General features: G+C 37.6%; 1 protein-coding gene across 1 annotated transcript in view; it reads right to left on the reverse strand.

Moving 5' to 3' along the window:
* Positions 1-18,246, reverse strand: part of COMMD10 (COMM domain containing 10) — an 87,602-nt gene extending 69,356 nt beyond the window's left edge. The window contains exons 1-3 of the mRNA XM_035890223.1: positions 18,152-18,246; positions 16,205-16,315; positions 14,299-14,454 (exon numbers count right to left, since the gene is read on the reverse strand). Coding sequence (XP_035746116.1) covers positions 14,299-14,454; positions 16,205-16,315; positions 18,152-18,178 — 294 coding nt within the window. The 5' untranslated portion in view covers positions 18,179-18,246. The remainder of the gene's footprint in view (positions 1-14,298; positions 14,455-16,204; positions 16,316-18,151) is intronic.
* Between the last annotated feature and the right edge of the window lie 192 nt (positions 18,247-18,438).

An 18,438-nucleotide genomic window follows, 5' to 3' on the forward strand; every position in this document is an offset into this window, starting at 1 on the left:
ACCAAAAACAGAGCCAAAGTGACTGAGAAACTCACACTGAAAAAAATGTTGGCAAGGACCTTAATTTGAGAAAAGAAAATAACTGGGAATATTGTGGAAAAAAAGGAAAACTAAAAGTGGAAACAGAATTTCAGAAAATATATAACCACCTGAAAGGTATTCTCTAACACTTTCAACTTCAGCAGTTCCAAAATTCTGGAGCAGGGTCCAGGAATTTTAAGGGAGGAGAGGGAATAAGGGGTTTAAATGCTCAGTCAGTACCAGAGCAGGGAAAGGGGCTACTTTTTGATTTTGGATTTAAGTGATATACTGAAATCACATGTCCTGTCTGTTTCTCCACCCATGAAGACTGGAAGCTTGTTTAAATTTTAAATGGAAAACTGGAATTTTCATATAAATTACCCACTTATAGAAGGTGAAGCTATCAGGTTGTCAACTAATATCATAACGAATCACTACAGGAACTACAGAAAATCAGTATTACTGCCCTCAGAACTCACTGATGTGGCACAAACAGCTTGCTTCTTACCACAATGCAAGCAGGATGCCATACTACCATACAAACCACTATTTGTCCTCCATGGGTAATCCATGATTTGGCATCTATTTGTCCCTTAGAAAGTGCTGTAAACACTGACCTCAGAGAAAGAAGGAGTAACAATAAGTAAACAAAGGACTGAACCTGAAAGAATCACAGTATGGAAATACTGCTTGGACATATAAAATCAATATGACTGAGGTTTTTATAACCACCAGACATTTAGAGTTATGAAATAACTGATCACTTTACAGCTCAAATTTAACGTATTATGAAGATCTAATTATTTCATTCAGATTCTTGCACTCCAGTATCTTGGTAAAATTTGCTGCTTTCAGAACACCTACCTTTCCCTAAACAGAATAAAGTATTATGTACTTCACTTCTGTGTAACACTAAAATGTAACATCATGGCCTTCAGTTAATGAGAGAGTAATTATATTCAGAACATAAACATGATTCAGAAAATGTGGGCAAATGTAATTAATCAGCGATACAGGTTAAATATGATTTAACAAGCTATTACAGATAAACTGGCTACAGGAAAGATTATGAAGATCCTGGCATATCCATTATTAGCCTCTCAGACAAACAAATGGATGTATGCACTTCTACAGGGAGGGAGAGAAATGCTGATTAGCATTTAGGAAAGACCAAGAAAAAGAATTCTCGAAATGAAAGTTTCATCTTAAAGCCTAAAAAGTGAGAAAAACAGGTTTTGAGGCTGAACACTTGTTAACAAGTCTGATAGGCAAAGAATACACAAGAAATTTTAAATTAGTAGCAGTATTCTGTACTTCTATGCTTACGGAGGGAAAAAGCTTATGAAAGCCCTGGATGAGAAAGAAACACATAGCATAAGCAAACTCGCATATGCAATTTGTGAAATCTACTACTACTATTACAACAAACGTTTTCAATATTGCAAAGGTAATTGGTAAAAAAAAAAAAAAAAAGTGGTAACAGTACCATAACATTTGGTAATGTTTGTATTATTATATAGTTGATTTCTAATTTTTCAATTGCATTATTTCAATTCAGTATTTCTCCCACTGTCAATAGGTTACTGTTTAGTTTGTTTATTTGGATTTTTTTTAAAAGCAACAAAATGCCCCAATACCACATGCATTTTAGAGAGCAAAATATTTTCCCCCAAAGTTGCTAAAGGGGCTGTTGAAGCTTTCCAAGAGAAGCAATGAGAATTTTAAAGCAAACTGAGCTTGTAGCCCACAGTCAGAATTAAAAGCCAGTAAGAGCAACCTTTAGAATAACTAACTCACATGTTGTGAATATTGAGAAGAACATCATGTACTACAGAAATTATGGTATGATACTAAATCTTATTCATCTAGTTCATCATGCACGTAATCAGTTCAATCGAATTGGCCTCTAGTGACATTACTAACTTGAGCACAGCTGAAAATAAATCTTAACATCGCTTCTGAAAATTCAAATCTTGGCACAAAACTGAGGGCTTCTAATAGTACTGCCTCTTGTGGCACTGGTGGTGCTGAAGGACTTGGTTAATATGGACATCCCTGTTCTTGGTTGCCAGCAGCTTCCTAAGACGCAGAATGCTGGTTTAGATTTGCATAGCTGAGAACTAACATCCAAGTCTCCTAACTTGGAGTCAATATTCAAGAAGCCACTTCAGGGTAGTTTAAGTGCATCTATAGTTACTTTCCTTCAGAGGTAGTCCGTTTAATTTGAGGACAGGCTGAAGCAGTACAACTGAGTTCATTTTTGTGAGGTTTTTAAAAACTGCATAATAGAAATAGAATGCCAAAAATAACTTCTTACTGACACGTTCTTTACGGGTACCACAGAAAAGAGTCTTCTGTTAGTCAGAAGCCTAACAAACTTTTTCAGATAAAGTAAGATGGTTACAGTAATAGAGAAATTAGTTTCGTGCTCCACTGGTATATGTGCCCACCCACTTGATTTTCAAATACTTTAATCCTTATTTTGAGAGGCCCTTCAGTTCTGGCATTTGTCATAACTTAAATGTTACTGCACATGAGATTATGCCTTTCATATCCTGAGGGGAAAAAAAAAAACCTACGTGCTTGTTCCTATAAAGCTTTTTCTGTAAAAAACCAAAATAATATGCAAGTGTAATGGCACTATTTCTCAGAGTTACTCTCCTCATCTGTTTCTATCAAATCTGGTATATCTGCAAGAGCATTGTATCAGTTTACACATAGCAATTACTCTTGGAAGTAAGTTCAGCTTCACTACATCAACGCTGGAGTGCTCACTTAGTTAAAAAGCTACTTCAATTCACAGTCTAAAGTAAATATTGATAACTTAAAGAGTCCAAAGTCTAAACTTCTACTATTACAGTGTTAAGAGTGAGCAACTAACACTATAGAGGAGTGCGTAATAAAGGGACGAAAACCCAGCCTTCAGTCCATTCTTGAGAAATTGTATTTATGATAGCTGGAGAAATAAGGTTCAGGAACTACTCTCGAATAGCACCAGTGTGAGCTAAAAGTTTGAGATACTTGTAAAGATGGAGCATGACAAATTCAGAAACTGCAGTATATGATGTGGCTGCTTGCAGTAACGGGAAAATGAACAACGTGTCTCTGCCCGCATGTACCTCAGAAAGGACCCTATCGTCCCCCCCAAAAGGCAACAATTACAGAAAGAGAAAAATTAAAACCTGTTTTAACAAGATGACAAAATTCTGATTTAATTCAGATACTAACTCGCTCATTTCAGATATTTTTCCCTCTAATTGGAGAGGAATAGTCCGACTTTAAATATTAAAACATTTCCTGGAACAACCTGAAAGAGTTGTTTATGTAATATAAAACGTCCATAGTATTACTCTCATTGAAGCTGTTACAAACAGTAAAGTGACAGATAATGGGATATGAAAGACATCTTCAGGAAATCTTTTTCTCATGTTATTGCAATAGTATATCTCACACTGACACAAAACATTTAAGAATGTTTTCCAACTAACAAAATATTTTTTAGGAAACAATCCATAACATAAGAATTTTTCTGGTGCAGACCTTTCACTTAGAATACACTTACTTCAGTTGTTCTAACTAAATAACCTAGAGGAAAATGAGTATGGCTATCCTTTCACTCAGTTTAATTCTTGGAAGAGTAACTCCTGTTGCTCCTCCACTGAAGACCAAGTGCTCTTCATTTCATTGTAGAAAAACATGAAGTCAGAATACCCACATTGTAAAGTTTGGGGGTCCCCTCTCCTCATCTTTCAACAATCAAATTATACAAAATGTACTTAGTTTTAGTGAGATAAGTTAATACCTTTCATTTAAAGAAAGTACTGCAACATTATATATGGTTTTAGTAAGTTAACTCTCAGCTTTGTATGGATGGGATAGGACTAAAGGTATATCACATGTTAAGAAAAGCACAAGTCTACAATGCAATAGTCTTAAAACTTCAGACCTGTGTAATCACACCAACATAAAACTAGAGCAAACCTTTAAGTCTGCTCTCTAAAATTTACAGCCTAAGATGTCAATTCCACTCTCCATCAACACACTTAGCATTGCAGAATCAAAACTCCAAGTTAGTTAAAAAATGCCGATTCTGCCTCCTGTGATGATGAAAATAATTTAGGTAATTGTTTAGAGATCCATCCAAGAGAAGGATGACAAAACATGTCTGACTCTGAACTTCAAAAACTCTCCTTGTCTGCTTAAAAGAATGTTAGTGCAGAGGAGACACCAGCAGGATGAAGACAGAAGTGTACTCAATATAGCAAACAAATAGTAAAACAGAAAAAAAGGTGCACACTTTTAAGAGGAAAGCAATGAGCGACAGGCACAATTTGCCTATCATCACAGGTAGGGTACTCATCACAGAAATATTCCATAATCAGAAAGAGAGTGTTTCCTTCAAGATAAGCCCCAGATCAAACATCGGTTTCCTACTGATGGGAAACTCTAGCACTGGAGGCAGGGGAGATGACTGCATAAACACAATGATTTCTATTCTCTATTGTTGCTACTGTCTTCAGTTGTATTAATTGGCACGAATATCTTTGAAGGAAGTTCTGGACATTGCAGCAGCTTTTCAGCAGGCCTCACTGTAGCAACTGCTCCATGGGTGAGGAACCATGCAATGAAACAGCTGGATTTTCACATGGATTGCATAGTCCTCTACCACATTTTGAATAGCAATGGAAAGACCTGACGTACACAGTATTTCAAAATCTGTCCTCCTACTGTACAAGCATATTCAACTTCAACACAATTCAGTATCCCCATTTTATAAATGGATTATTGAGGCATTTTGGTTTCTGTGAAAAGTACTCTTCAATGGCAGATTTAAAATCTGTAAGACTCAATTTTTATCCAGAGATATGAGTCACAAATTGCACAACCAGCATCTTCAGCTGACAGTACTTGGCAAATCTTCAAATTAAACCCAAGACTCAGAGCAGGCACCACAAAATGGTATGTAACTATCAATAAAACCTTACACATATCCACCCATCTGTAAAACAAAGTCAGGATAATAGGATATTGGATTTTTTTTTTTAAAGCATGAAAGTCTGTAATTAAAGACAGTCATAACACATATGCATAGCCAAGTTAAGCAGAGATTGCACAGTCAACTACAGTGCCTCTTACTAAATTTTAAGAACAGACTTCACAACCTTAATGATAGTTTTGCAATGTATCTTAGTCATGTAGTCGTAAGAAAATAAGAATCACTGGATGGATCTTATCTATCTGGTCACATACTAGAATGCAATGTCGAATCAGATTCTGCCTTAATCTCAGATACTTCAAGATCATCAGCAAACAGACAAACAAAACAAAACAAAAAGGGAAGCAGCAACTATATTTTTCACAACTAGACAAGAACAATCTTCTAGGCTCTGAAGTAGTACCACATGCTATGACTACCTCTAACTAGAAATAGTGATAGATGTAACATAAGGGCAAGCAAAGGGTTGGATTGGGTCAGGCAGACAGACAGTTAATTTACAGAATACTATAAAAAGATTGACCAAATAGAACACAACTCCCAAATGAAAAAATTCTGAAAGTTTAAAAAACGAAGAGAAACTATTTATGTGGCATTGTATCTTAGCCTCGAAAGAAGGCACCCTAAGACCAACAGACTGAAGATAGGTTTGGCTTACCAAGTGAGTGGGATAGAGACACTGAAGAGAGCCACAGGCTGTGCATTATGTTTGCTGTGCAACTCTTGGATCCCTCACAACAACTTTCCTTAATGACATCAGTAACTTTAGGAGGCAGAAAAAAAAATAAAATAAGGAGTAAGTGTTTTAACTTTGTAAACTGGGAGCTTCAGCTTGTAATTAATGCTAGAAAAAGCAAGAGAAGCAAGCCAAAAAGCCAGTAACTCTCTGAGAGGATTTGAATACTAAGAGCATATTAAAAATAGAAAAAGAGATTGAGATTTAACTGTAAAAGGAAATTCTGCACAAATTATGTATCTAAAGCTACATTCTTTGGTGAATATGCATGATTAGATTCTTCACCCAAGATTGGCTCTTTCTTGGGGGGTTAATTTCCTCTGACTTGCCATTTTTGTCTGCAATGATAAGAGTCCTAGGTCTCTTCAGGAAACCTTACTTAGCACGTATGCCAGGAAAAGTGGTATTTTCAGACTTCTTCATTCAATATTCAAACCAAAACTCGTCACATCTTTAATATTTGAATTTAAAAAAGGAAAAGAAAAATACCAAAAAGAACCAGTATACTTCAAAAGGGAGGAAACAAAAAAAAATAATATGACATGAAATTGGTAGAGCAAGTCTAGTGCTAAGAAGAAACAACTTCAAAAGACTTTTCCCTAATTGAAGTTACTGCAGGTTTTCATCTTCACGTGTATTTTAACTGATAAGCAACTAGCTTTAAAGCAAACAGAAAGGGACCGTATGACAAACATTAGAAACAGCATTCAAGTTTCCAAACCCTAGTATTCAGGGATTCACGTTGTGCAAAAAGTAAAAGTGTTGTGCTTCGTCTCTGGGAAATTTACTGCAACAACAGAGTTGCAGTAAAAATATGCTCCAGTCTACAAGCACTTATATGGAAAAGTCATAGCTGACTGGCTCTTTTATCTAGCAGAATAATATATAGCAAGATCCAATGGAGGGAAGATGAAGTTAGACAGATTTTAATTAGAGATAAGGCACACATTTTTATTAACCATTAAAAATGCCCCATAAATTACCTGTCATTTCAAACCTTGAAATCACAACCAGCCCCTGTTTCAAAAGTTCCTTTACATATTGAAGAAAAACTATGGTTTGTATTACACAGGAAGTTACACAAGATAAGCATGGTACTCTTTTATAACCTTAAAAGATGCTATTTTGCATGTAGGAATAGAACAAATGTTTCAGATGTTTTTAAACATTCTCAAAATGTGCCTTCTTCCTACCTTTATCATTTACACTTTCTTTGTAGCAGACAGAAAAGAGTAAGAAGGATAGGAAGAAACTTATTTAAAAAAATCCTCAAGAAGTAGTACCTAAAAATGTTGAACAATTAAAATACCTACTAGAATGCTAGGAGAGTGGAAGATCAAACAGACTCAGTTGTGCTGTAGTTGAATATGAAAATAAATCCCAGTAGGTGTAAAACTGTGTCTTTACTGCATCTTTTATCATTTGCATTCTCTTTGCCACTGTCTGTGATGGCATCACACAATGCAAGTTGGTTCACAATTCACTGTGACAATGCCCACAGGTATGACACAGTCTTTGTGACCTCTGTTTCTCACTGTAAGAATGACTAGCAGACACTAACAAGAAACTTCAAGATTCTTTCTGTTTGAGCTGTATTCCTCCTTATTTTCCATTTCTTCTGGTATCAGAAAGAATTTTTTCCCCATGGCACACACACACACACAGAGATCATGCCAATTCTTTTCTGTCATAACCACCATAGCATGCCTGTGTTTCAGAGTACGTCTCTAGGTTTGCCAGCATTTAGCAGAGGGAGTTTAGCATATTCACATTGCATATACACCCCTTAGCAAGAAGGCCAGTTTCTGAGAAAACTGCTTTCAGAATTTTTCCCATATGGCTTCAAAGAGCCAGTCACGATACAGAATTGACAGCTCTGTCAAGAATTTTAGGTACGTAATTTCACTAGTTGCACTCCCACGCATCATTATATTAAGTAATGCTGTCTGAAGGCTATAAAAAACTTCTCCTGCTTGGCAACAGAGGACTCTATCTTTTTTATTATACATTTTTTAAAGACACCCTGAATAGTTTTCCAAAACAAAAAAGCTATGAGGCATTCAGCTTGACCTGCCTTTAAAACAGATAGAATACACGAAGTACAAAAAAGCATACAGTGAATATAATATAGGGGAAGGGGGAGGGGAAGAAAAGCAACTGAATTGATGAAAAATTGCCATGAGAATTCTGAGTGAACCACACTAAAAAGCTAGCTCCTCTTTGCAGAGGGGAAAAATACATTTTAATCTGACCAATATGCATCCTAAACTGATACATTACCAAGCAAAGACTTAAAAAATGGATCAGACTGATACCAGACTATTATCACTGGCCTATTATTCTAGAGGCCAAGTTAAGAACACATTCAAAGAAAAAAACAATACCAATACCATCATTCTAATTGGCTAGGATTGTATTATACAGCAGAAATAATATAATAAAGGGACTGCCATACAAGTAAAGATTCAAAGAACAAATTAATACAACAGAATATACATAATTAATAACCCTATGCAGCTGAAGACTGCCTATAGTTCAGTGAAGAAAAATGAAAAGATGAAGTGAGAAAAATAAATACTATTAAACAGTACAGCTTTTGTTTAACTCTACAGTTTTTATTAATTTCTCAAGACAATAATGTCCTATCAACTAAGCAGTCTACACCAAAAAAAACTTAAAAGACCTGTGTTCAAAAAACCCCATTTTTTCTCTAACAATTAGAAGTAGTGTTGAATATGCCACAGAAAACTTCACCTAATCAGTATTCTGGGAAATACTTGTTCTGTTGCTCTAACAAACTGAGTTTGGCTTGTCACCCTAATGAAGCTATCAGCCAGCGCATTACCACCCACATCTCTTCCATAGAACTGTCAGACCCAAACCCCAAAATACTAGTTTTTACCAAGCTGTAGTTTGCAGGCAAGAATAGAATCTGGTTTAAGAGAAATAACATGTCAATACAAGTGAAATATCTGTAAGAAATCACTTCACATGATAACTAGTGATCTGGAGTCCAAATGTGAGCACTGCTGCAAGCCAAAAGATAACAGTATCTTACTCTCTCAAAAATGGCGATGAGCCAAATTAATTAGTAGTATTATAAAATTATTATCCTGGACAGTCAGCTACCCACTAGTTTTGGCCGTAACTTAATCAATCCACAGTTCTTCCTTCAGTTTGCCCAAAGGTTCCAACGTTTGTGTGATGTGCAAACCATACCTCTAAATAAAAAAAGAAAACTGTCAGCCTTTTTATGTTGTCTTAAAATGGAAATGAAAAATTAGTGCCTGGTTCTTCTTGTGTACACTACAGAAAAGAGACTTAGTGGCAGCATTTCAGTACTTCCAAAATACACAACTTCTAAGTACCAGATGCCAGGAGAATTATTTTGCCACTGGATGTCAGTAAAAGATTTAAAAATTAAGATAAAATTCCAATTAGATCTTTCTTAGGTACATTGTAAACTCTATCTTGTACAGTTTCCCTGAACACCCTCTCATGCTGGAACAGAACTATCAAGGATCTCAGTAACATTAATCATAATCCTGTTTTTGCACTCAGATCCAGATGAGCAATCCCATGCATATACCCACTGGAGCCATTATAAAGAAAATTCAGAGTTGGTAAGTGTACAGAAAAGCACAGAGCAAACAAAAGTATGAAATAGTCACACACACTCTGAATTCTAAGTCAACATGTAGTCCTGCACACCACCTGAACAGGTCAGTAAAAGCCCCTATCACATAAGCAGTGACAACCAAAAAGCCCATATATATTTTTAAAAGAGCATGAAAGAAAAAAAAAAAATCGTACCCATAGAATCATATAATGGTTTGGGTTGGAAGGGACCTTTGAAGATCACCTACTCCAACCCTCATGCCAGGGGCAGGGACATCCGTCACTAGATTGCATTACTCAAAGCCCCATCCAACCTGACCTTCAGCACTTCCAATGAAGGGGCATCCACAACTTCTCTGGGCAAATTTGTTCCAGTGTCTCCCCACCCTCATCTTAAAAAATTTCCTCCATATATCCCATCTAAAACTACGCTCTGTCAGTTTAAAATAACTGCTCCTTGTCTTGCCACTACAAGTTCTGGTAAAAAGTCTCTCTCGATCTTTCTTATGAGCCTCCTTTAAGTATTGAACAGCTTCAGCAAGGTCTCCCTGGAGCTTTCTCTTCTCCAGGCTGAACAACCCCAACTCTCTCAGCCTGCCCTCGTAGGAGAGGTGCTCCAGCCTCAGATCATTTTTGTGGCCCTCCTCTGGATGTGGTCCATGTCTTTCCTGTGCTGAGGACCCCAGAGCTGGACACAGTACTCCAGGTGGGGTCTCACCAGAGCAGAGCAGAGGGCCAAAATCACCTCCCTCAATCTGCTGGTCACGCTGCTTTTGATGCAGCCCAGGATACGGTTGGCTTTCTGGGCTGCAAGTGCACATTGCAGGCTTGCATCCCATTTTTCATCCACCAGTACCCCCAAGTCCTTCTCAGCAGGGCTGCTCTCAATCCACTTCTGCCCCAGCCTGTATTTATACCAGGGATTGCCCCAGCCCAGGAGAGGACCTTGCACTTGGCCTTGTTGAACTTCATGAGGTTCACATGGGCCCACTTCCCAAGGCTATCCAGGTCCCTCTGGATGGCATCCCTTCCCTCCAGCAAATCAACTGCACCACTCAGCTTGGTGTCACCCATAAGCTTGCTGAGGGTGCACTTAATCCCACTATGTCATTGATGAAGATATTAAATAGTATTGGTCCCAGTCCGGATCCCTGAGGGAGACCTTTACTATAAAGCCACCACATAAAGTATTAATATTCCAGGCAAGCCTATATTATACTCTAATCACATTAGTTTCTTCCAAAATATAGTAGAAATATGTCAGGACAGATAACATGAAGGATGACAAACAGGAAACTTCCATGGAATAAGAGTGAGAAATCACAGACAATGTAGCTTAAAATAAAACCAAGAAAGATCACACTCTTCTTTAGTATTTCTCGTAATAGAAAAGGTTTGCAGAAGACACAGAACTGGGAGGAGTGGCAGATACACCAGAGGGTCATGCTGCCAACCAGAGGGACCTGGACAGGCTGAAGAAGTGAACTGACAGGAACCTCATGAAGGGGGCACAAGTGGAAGTGCAGACTCCTGCACCTGGGGAGGAACAGCCCCAGGGACCAGTACATGCTGGGGGCCACCCAGACAGAAAGCAACTTTGTGAAGAAGGACCTGAGAGTCCTGCTGGACACAGAGTTGAGCACGAGCCAACAATATGCCCTTACAGCAAAGAAAGCTAATGGTATCTAGGGCTGCATTAGGAGGGGTATTGTCAGCAGGCTGAGGGAGGTGATCGTTCCCTTCTACTCAGTAGTAGTGAGTCAACGTCTGGAGAACTGTTAGCAGTTCTGAGCTCTCCAGTATAAAAGAGACATGGACATACTGGAGAGAGTCCAGCAAAGGGACATTAAGATGAAGGGACTGCAGCAGCACACATATGAGGAAAGGCTGAGAGCTGGGGCTGTTCAGCATGGAGAAGAGAGGGCTCAGGGGACTCTCATCAATGTGTACAAATACCTGAAGGGAGGGCGCAAGGAGGACAGAGCCAGGCTCTTTTCAGTGGTGCCCAGTCTTGCCAGGACAAGAGGCAATGGGCACAAACTGAAACACAGGAGACTGCCTGACCACAAGAAAACACTTTTGCTCTTCGAGGGTGACCGAGCACTGGCACCAGGTGGCCCATGAAGGTGGTGGAGTTTCCATCCTTTGAAATGTTTAAATGCTGTCTGGACATGGACCCGGGCAACTGACTCCAGGTGCGGGAGGCTGGAACAGATGACTTCCAGAGGTCCCTTCCAACCTCAACTATTCTGTGATTCTGGGATTATGTTGCTGACAATTATGATGACAGAAGAGTCATTCTTTTTATGCACCCGATATTATTTCTGTGAGAGAAGTGAACAGTGCAAATCATTAAGTTCTACATGGCCATGTAAAGAAGTACCTATACAGAGAGCACACTTATAGGATCAATTGTTTTAAATCTTACACCTGTACATACATGTTGTGGAGAGTATTAGTAATTGGATATACATCTCTTTTTACAAAGAAAGAAGTTAATATAATCTTTAAATCAATCTAAACTTGTAAATCTAATCTAAAAAGCTATCACTCTGGCCTAACTGTAAGAATTTTCAGGCTTCTAAGCTTTTTTTAACTTTAATTTGAGACACTGATTAAAGTTTACAGCAAGTTGACTAATATAACACTGTATCACAGGTAAGAATGTTTTGCCCACTGTTTCTCAAGGTACAGAAAGATAATACAGTGAATGTGTGCTGATACACAATTACTTACAGAACACAGAAGGAAATAATGAAGGGATCACACAGTCATCTACTGCACTCATAAGACATTACAAGGAGATTCGTAAGATTATAAGGAGAAGTCAAGTTCTTCTTCCATTATCCCATGCAATTTTTAAAATATATTACCTCTGTGTACCTTGTTAGCAGAAGAAATACTTTATTTAGCAATTAGTTTTGTGAATTGAGGCTTCAAGTTAAGGATTCGAGATTCTCACTCAACTAAAGTCTACAGGATTAAGAAGTTTTCAAAACATCTTAACTGAGAAAACTTCCAAAACTGAGAAAGTAAATTCAACTTCAAACTCAAATTGCACCTTAGAGTCTACACTCACACGCTAACTAATACTCAACGTGTCATCTAGGCTATGAAAAGAAAAGAAAAAAGGGGGTGAAATGATGCTTTAAGCATATGTAAAGGCACACACCTATATTTAAACCTGCATTCATGTTATAAAACAAGTAAGTTGTACTATGATATTTTGGCAGTTGCTTTTCTGCAAGCTTAATTACAAATCACAGAATGGCAAGGGAAACTGCTTTATGTGGAATGCAATATACTAGCAAAATGCCATTCCATTATATGAGATAATGGTGAAGTCACAAAGAATCTCCAAAACTGTAATATATACGAGAAGCACTGCATGTTGCAGGGCTCACAAAACTGCAGACAAGGAACAAAGCAATGTCACCCCCAAACTAGGTCACAGACAGACCACAGGTGTGTATGTTACAAGCTCCAAATAAAAGGGGTTCAAAGGTGTTTGTTAGTTTCTCATATGCTGAAGACCCAGCACTAAAATACTAGTGCATAGCCTGTCTAAAGAAAATTCTCAGACAGCTGCTTTGTACAGTATCTTCAGAACGGCCTTTCATTCTGCACACATATGCTATATTCTGAAAAGTTAGCCTTATAACCTTCCATGATTTCACTTGATTGTCAGATTACTCACCTCCTTGATTGGACAGTCATACTTGCCTATATACTCACTGTATCACTGACCATTTAAACTTCAGGACTTGTATGCTTGGCATTGGTAATATTCTCTCAAAAAGACAGAAGCCCAAAATGTCTTGTTCAATTCTTTTTTTTTTTTTTGCATACTTACATTATCAGTCATTTACTTGTTGTTTGTGAGTTACTATAATTTTGCACATGAAAAGCCTACAAGTTTTGTGTCTAAAATTACCCAGTTTTACAAAGGATCAAGTTTAAATACTTTCAAAAAATCATCTGTGATGCAGTTCTGAATATCTTCAGTCTGCTCCACAGACATATATTGTCTTCTCAAAATGTGCATTTTACACCTAAATAAAATTCTAGGCTTATTTAGGTGTAAGCCTGCTGGTATAAATTGTGGTGTTCTGTTTCTGTCAGTGTGTCGTGTTTACCTTATGTATTTTCTATGTAAATTTTACTAACCAAATCATAAAGTAACAAACTGAATCTTATCCCAACAAGATATATAGCAATGATAAAAATAAAGCTAGAATAATTGAGTCAGTATTCCACAATTCTTTTGAACCATTCAATCCTGGCTGACACTGATGTGTTCTGTATACATCATCTAATGCAGTTGAAGGCTTATTATGAATCAACAGAAGGACGTTATTATACCTTCTCATAGATGTAGACATTTATGCCTAAAGACACAATGAGACTTCCACAGCATGTACCAAAGTTTTAACTGGTAACAGGCACATACGAAGCAGGATTATTACACCATCATAGAAAAGTATCTCAAAATCATAGTATCTCACAATATGCACTATCCAACCAGTTTACAAAATTAAAGATGGCACGAGCTCAGATACACTTTAAGTACAGAGAATCTACCGGCTGATGAGCTAAACCACTACAAGTGTTCATGAGCACACTTTACCTTTGCCCTATTGTAAAGCATGTTCACAAACATCTCCAAATGGTATGTAGGTTGCACTACTTTACATTGCTAACAGTGCACATATATCAGGTTCCAACAGTTACAGCAGCTCAGCTAACATGTAACATCTCTTTAAGACAATGGAATTCCACTGCCCTGATGACATTTATCTACTACCTAATAAGTACCCTCTTTATTTTCCAGTACCTTCGCTTGTCACAAACTTTGTATCTTAAGTTTAACCTCCTTACTTTAAAACAAACCTACACATCTTTATTCTCTCTCAGAAAAAAACATTACCTTCTGAGGGGTCAAAACCCTCTGCCTGAACTTCTCAATCGTATCTTGACCTGCAGCCGCCCATGCACTGGCAAATGCTTCAGCTTTGTCTTGATCCAGGTGAATGCTTTGCAGCTGTTGTTGCAATGAAGCAGGCTTCAAATTATGATAGACTGCCTATTAAAAGGAAAAATAACTGCTGTAGTTGAGTAGTGCTCGACAGGTTGCGTCAGATATATTCTGCCACAGATGGCCACCATGTTCAACAAGATTTTTGCCAGCAGCTCAACTGTGGCACTGCAAGCATCCTGTTCATCTTAACCCTCTGACTGAGAAGATAGAAAAGAGTAAATCAATTGTATCTCAAAACTCAGTATTACAAATGACTATTCTCTAGACAGACAAAAAACACATATACAAGCTAGACCTGAGTATATGCGTATGTTTCCACTGTACATAATGTCAAAGCTGCTATCACCAAAAAAATAAAAAAAGGGGGGCTTTGAAGTCAATTTGTGACTGTGAAGAAAGGACAACTTTTCCAAATTCACATTGTTCAAGCAAGCCTGAACTACAAAGTAATATTCTGAAAAGACAGGAACAGTTTGCCAAAAAAAGCGAGTTAGATATAACCTCCCCATTGGCACCAATTTTGGTAGTAAATACTCCTATACAGTATGCTTGGCTCCACTTTCTAAACAGGACTCCATCAGCATCAGGGCAGGGAAAAAAAAAAGAAAAAAGAAACACCACATGCGGCAAAGACCATGCAGCAGTCTTATTACCTATAACGTGTCCACAGACCACAGGGCTGTTAAAAAAGTTATGCTGTGACAGAACAAGCAGCTACTCTAAGAAGCATAGCTATCAACGGGAACACAAAAGGGTCCTCACACAACACGTATTGCATCTGGGACTCTTCTTTATGCAGATATTAATATCCTTCCCCTTCTCTCTTTTTTTTTTTTTAATGCAAAAGAAGTAAGTCCTAGAGGAGACTGAACTGCTTTTTCTGTTCATCTTCAATAATTATCATATAAATTAAGCAGTCTGATGAAACTAGGACCAGGCAATAAAACAAGTTGAACTTGTTGGTTGAGATGAAAATTCAAATTCCAGTCTGGATGTGACCTCAGGTTTCATTTCGATTTTTCAGTGGATGGGGAGGACTGGACTGTTAGTCTGTTTTCCTTCTAATGCTGTAGAATGTGTTAACTAAGTGAACTAATCATAAACTGACGTATAAGAAAAGACAAGATTCAAATCCCACAACAGACCATCAGATGCATGCCCTCTGCCCAGACTACATTTACTATACTTGCATGAAATGGATGGATAACATCATGGCTGTGACAATTTCTAAGGAAGTTACCATATTTACCCGGTATATATTGGTTTCCCAGCCTTAGTAGTGGTAGACTGTAGAACCAGAAAACCTTATCTGTTTACAAGATATTTAGCTCTACACCACACAGTCACCTACTCTTTCAGATACAAAGCTACATCAGGTGCAGCTGTTCACTTAAGCACAGACTGCTTCTGTGCTTGAAAATTTTCCATAACTGACACTTCAGGTACCTTAAGCAGTGCTCAGTAATGCCATATAATATTTGCCTTACAGGAACTAAAAAAATATATGGCTGGCTTGCCTACAATGACTAAGAGGAAAGACTGTATCTCATAATTATTAACACTTTTCTGAGAGTCATGCAGAGCTCGCTTCCACCACCTATATCTACATTAGCAGGGAACTCACTCCACAAACGCAGTGAGTCCAGTCCAAACCAGGAAGGCATGCAAACAAAAGCAGTAAAATCATGCCTCCAAAACATACATAATATATTACAGATACGTTTTCAGTAATCTACATCCAGATGGAAAAAAAAAAAAAAGTGTTTATCAATTCATAAGGATAGAAACAAGGTACCTGTTCCAAAATGAATGATATAGTTTCAAGCACTAGATGAAGATCCTGCTTTTCCAACGAAAAAGCTATTTGAAGTTTTTCTTCCTCCTCTTCACTGAAGCTACTTTCAGCCTGAAGCACAAAAATGGTTAGTCCTAACATTCCATTTAGCTATCGAGAACATACTTGTGAAAACAAAAACTTTCTCCCATTTTTATAAACATAGTGGCCATCCAGTTGTTTCTAAATAGAAACAACAAAGTGAAGCTCTTTTCCAACAGAAAAATACAATGCAATTCCTATCACTGAAAACCAAAACTAAAAGCCAACATTATCACATCAGAATTTATCAGGATTACTTGAAATACATCACAAGAAAGTGCTTTATCTTTGCACCTGAGAAACACTAAAGAATTATTTTTCTTTCAACTATCAGATCACCTCAAACAACCTTTTACAAATAAAAAGTACAAAGCACGTTACTTGAATCAGACCCCAAAGAAAACAGAAGGCAAAACTGTAGTGAGGTTAGTTATGTATGCTTCTTCCACTCTGGATACTCTTCTGAAAACACCCATGCAGTTATAAAGAAAATTAAAGGCCTAATGTATGCTTATTTTGAAAGTCAGATTTGAATCTATAGCCTACTGTATTACTGAATATTACTGAGAATGTGCCGTACTTTTAAAATACAGCAGTTATATTTATTATACTACAGCAAATTAAATAGTAATTTAAATGCAGATATTGCCATCTTTTAAAACATAATTACTAAGGAATCTATACTACAGACATCAAAACACCATATTTAGACGACTTAGTGATCCAAAACTGCAAAGCTACACAAAAAAGCAATTGAGTTGTCAGAATAAACAAAATGAGGCAATTACACAAAAGCTTCAATGACTGCAATGTCTGTAACAAGACCATCAAAATGGAAACATTATTTGAATCATTAGCTATTAGAAGGAAATGCAGAGCTCTCGAGTATCTGCTTTGTTAAGGCAAATAAGTTTACTTAAAGTTTCCAGCAATTTAACATGACCTAGAGTCAGATACTTTGGAAATGCCAGCTGAACGATTCATGAGATTGACTGAGTGGGCCTAATTGAAAAGACCACTTCAGCTAATGTAAACACTGATTAAAATTGTGAAGACCTACTAAAATACTAAGAAAAAAAAAAAAAAAAAAAAAAAAAGGTTGGTGACACTTTCCAGTTACCAATGAGTTAATATCCATGCAAAACAATTGAGAAAAACTCTGCAATAACAGCAGCATCCAAGCTAGTAATTTTGGTAGGAATAAAATCAGCAATTGAATCAAATAATCAAGACAATCCTTACAGTCTCGGGATTATGACCTTTAATACGTTTGTATTTCCACCCATGCTGCTCCTAACCTGTAGTATTTTAGTTTGTATATATATGCATATAGAAAAGAAATTCTGTGAGTTTCATATTTTTTCTAAACACGGAACAAGGGAATAAACAGAATCTGACACTGAAAGATGAAGAAGCTCAACAAAGTAATTTCTTTTATAGCATTTATCTTAACAGTTTCCCCTGCAATATTTAGTGACAAGGTTAGATACAGTCTCCGTTTGACTTTCTGTCGCTGTGCGACAAAGCTGACTACTGACTTTATTTTTTTTATTATTATTTATTCTGCAATCAAAAAAAAGAAAACATTTCATTAAAGATGACAAAAATATTCACTAGAAGCTATGGAGTTTATTTTTAACCTCAGTTCTGCAGATGCCTTTGGTCAATGGATGTACAGAAATGGGGGAAAAAAGAAAAAAAAAAAAATATATATGCATTTCATCTTTTCCCTGCGAGGGCAAGAGCAGGGTTTGTGCCAAAAGCCAGGGAACTTGCATCTCCTCTGAGAGCATCCCCAGAGACACGGGCAGCTGGAGGCGATGGAATCAGGTTATAACAAGCATTGCTAGTTCTCAAGCCATTCACCTTCTGCCGTGCACTACTGGTTCTCATTCCGTTCACCTGCAATAGCTCTGAACTATTAGCGATGAATGAAATCAAGATCAAAAACACTTGAAAAGGGGAGGGGAAAAAAAAAAAAAAGAAAAAAAGGAAAAAGGAAAGCACTGTTCCCCTGGCGAAAACAGAAGGCCGCGGCTGTTCCGAGAGGAGGAGGGCTCAGCAGCACTGGGCCAGAGGAGGGCCGGCGCTCCTCCGGGCTCGGCTCTGTCCCTTCCCGTCCCACAGCGGGCAGGGCAGGGCCAGGCCAGGCC

Source organism: Egretta garzetta, unplaced genomic scaffold (assembly GCF_000687185.1).
Source record: "Egretta garzetta isolate BGI_Z169 unplaced genomic scaffold, ASM68718v1 scaffold272, whole genome shotgun sequence".
Lineage (NCBI taxonomy): Eukaryota > Metazoa > Chordata > Aves > Pelecaniformes > Ardeidae > Egretta > Egretta garzetta.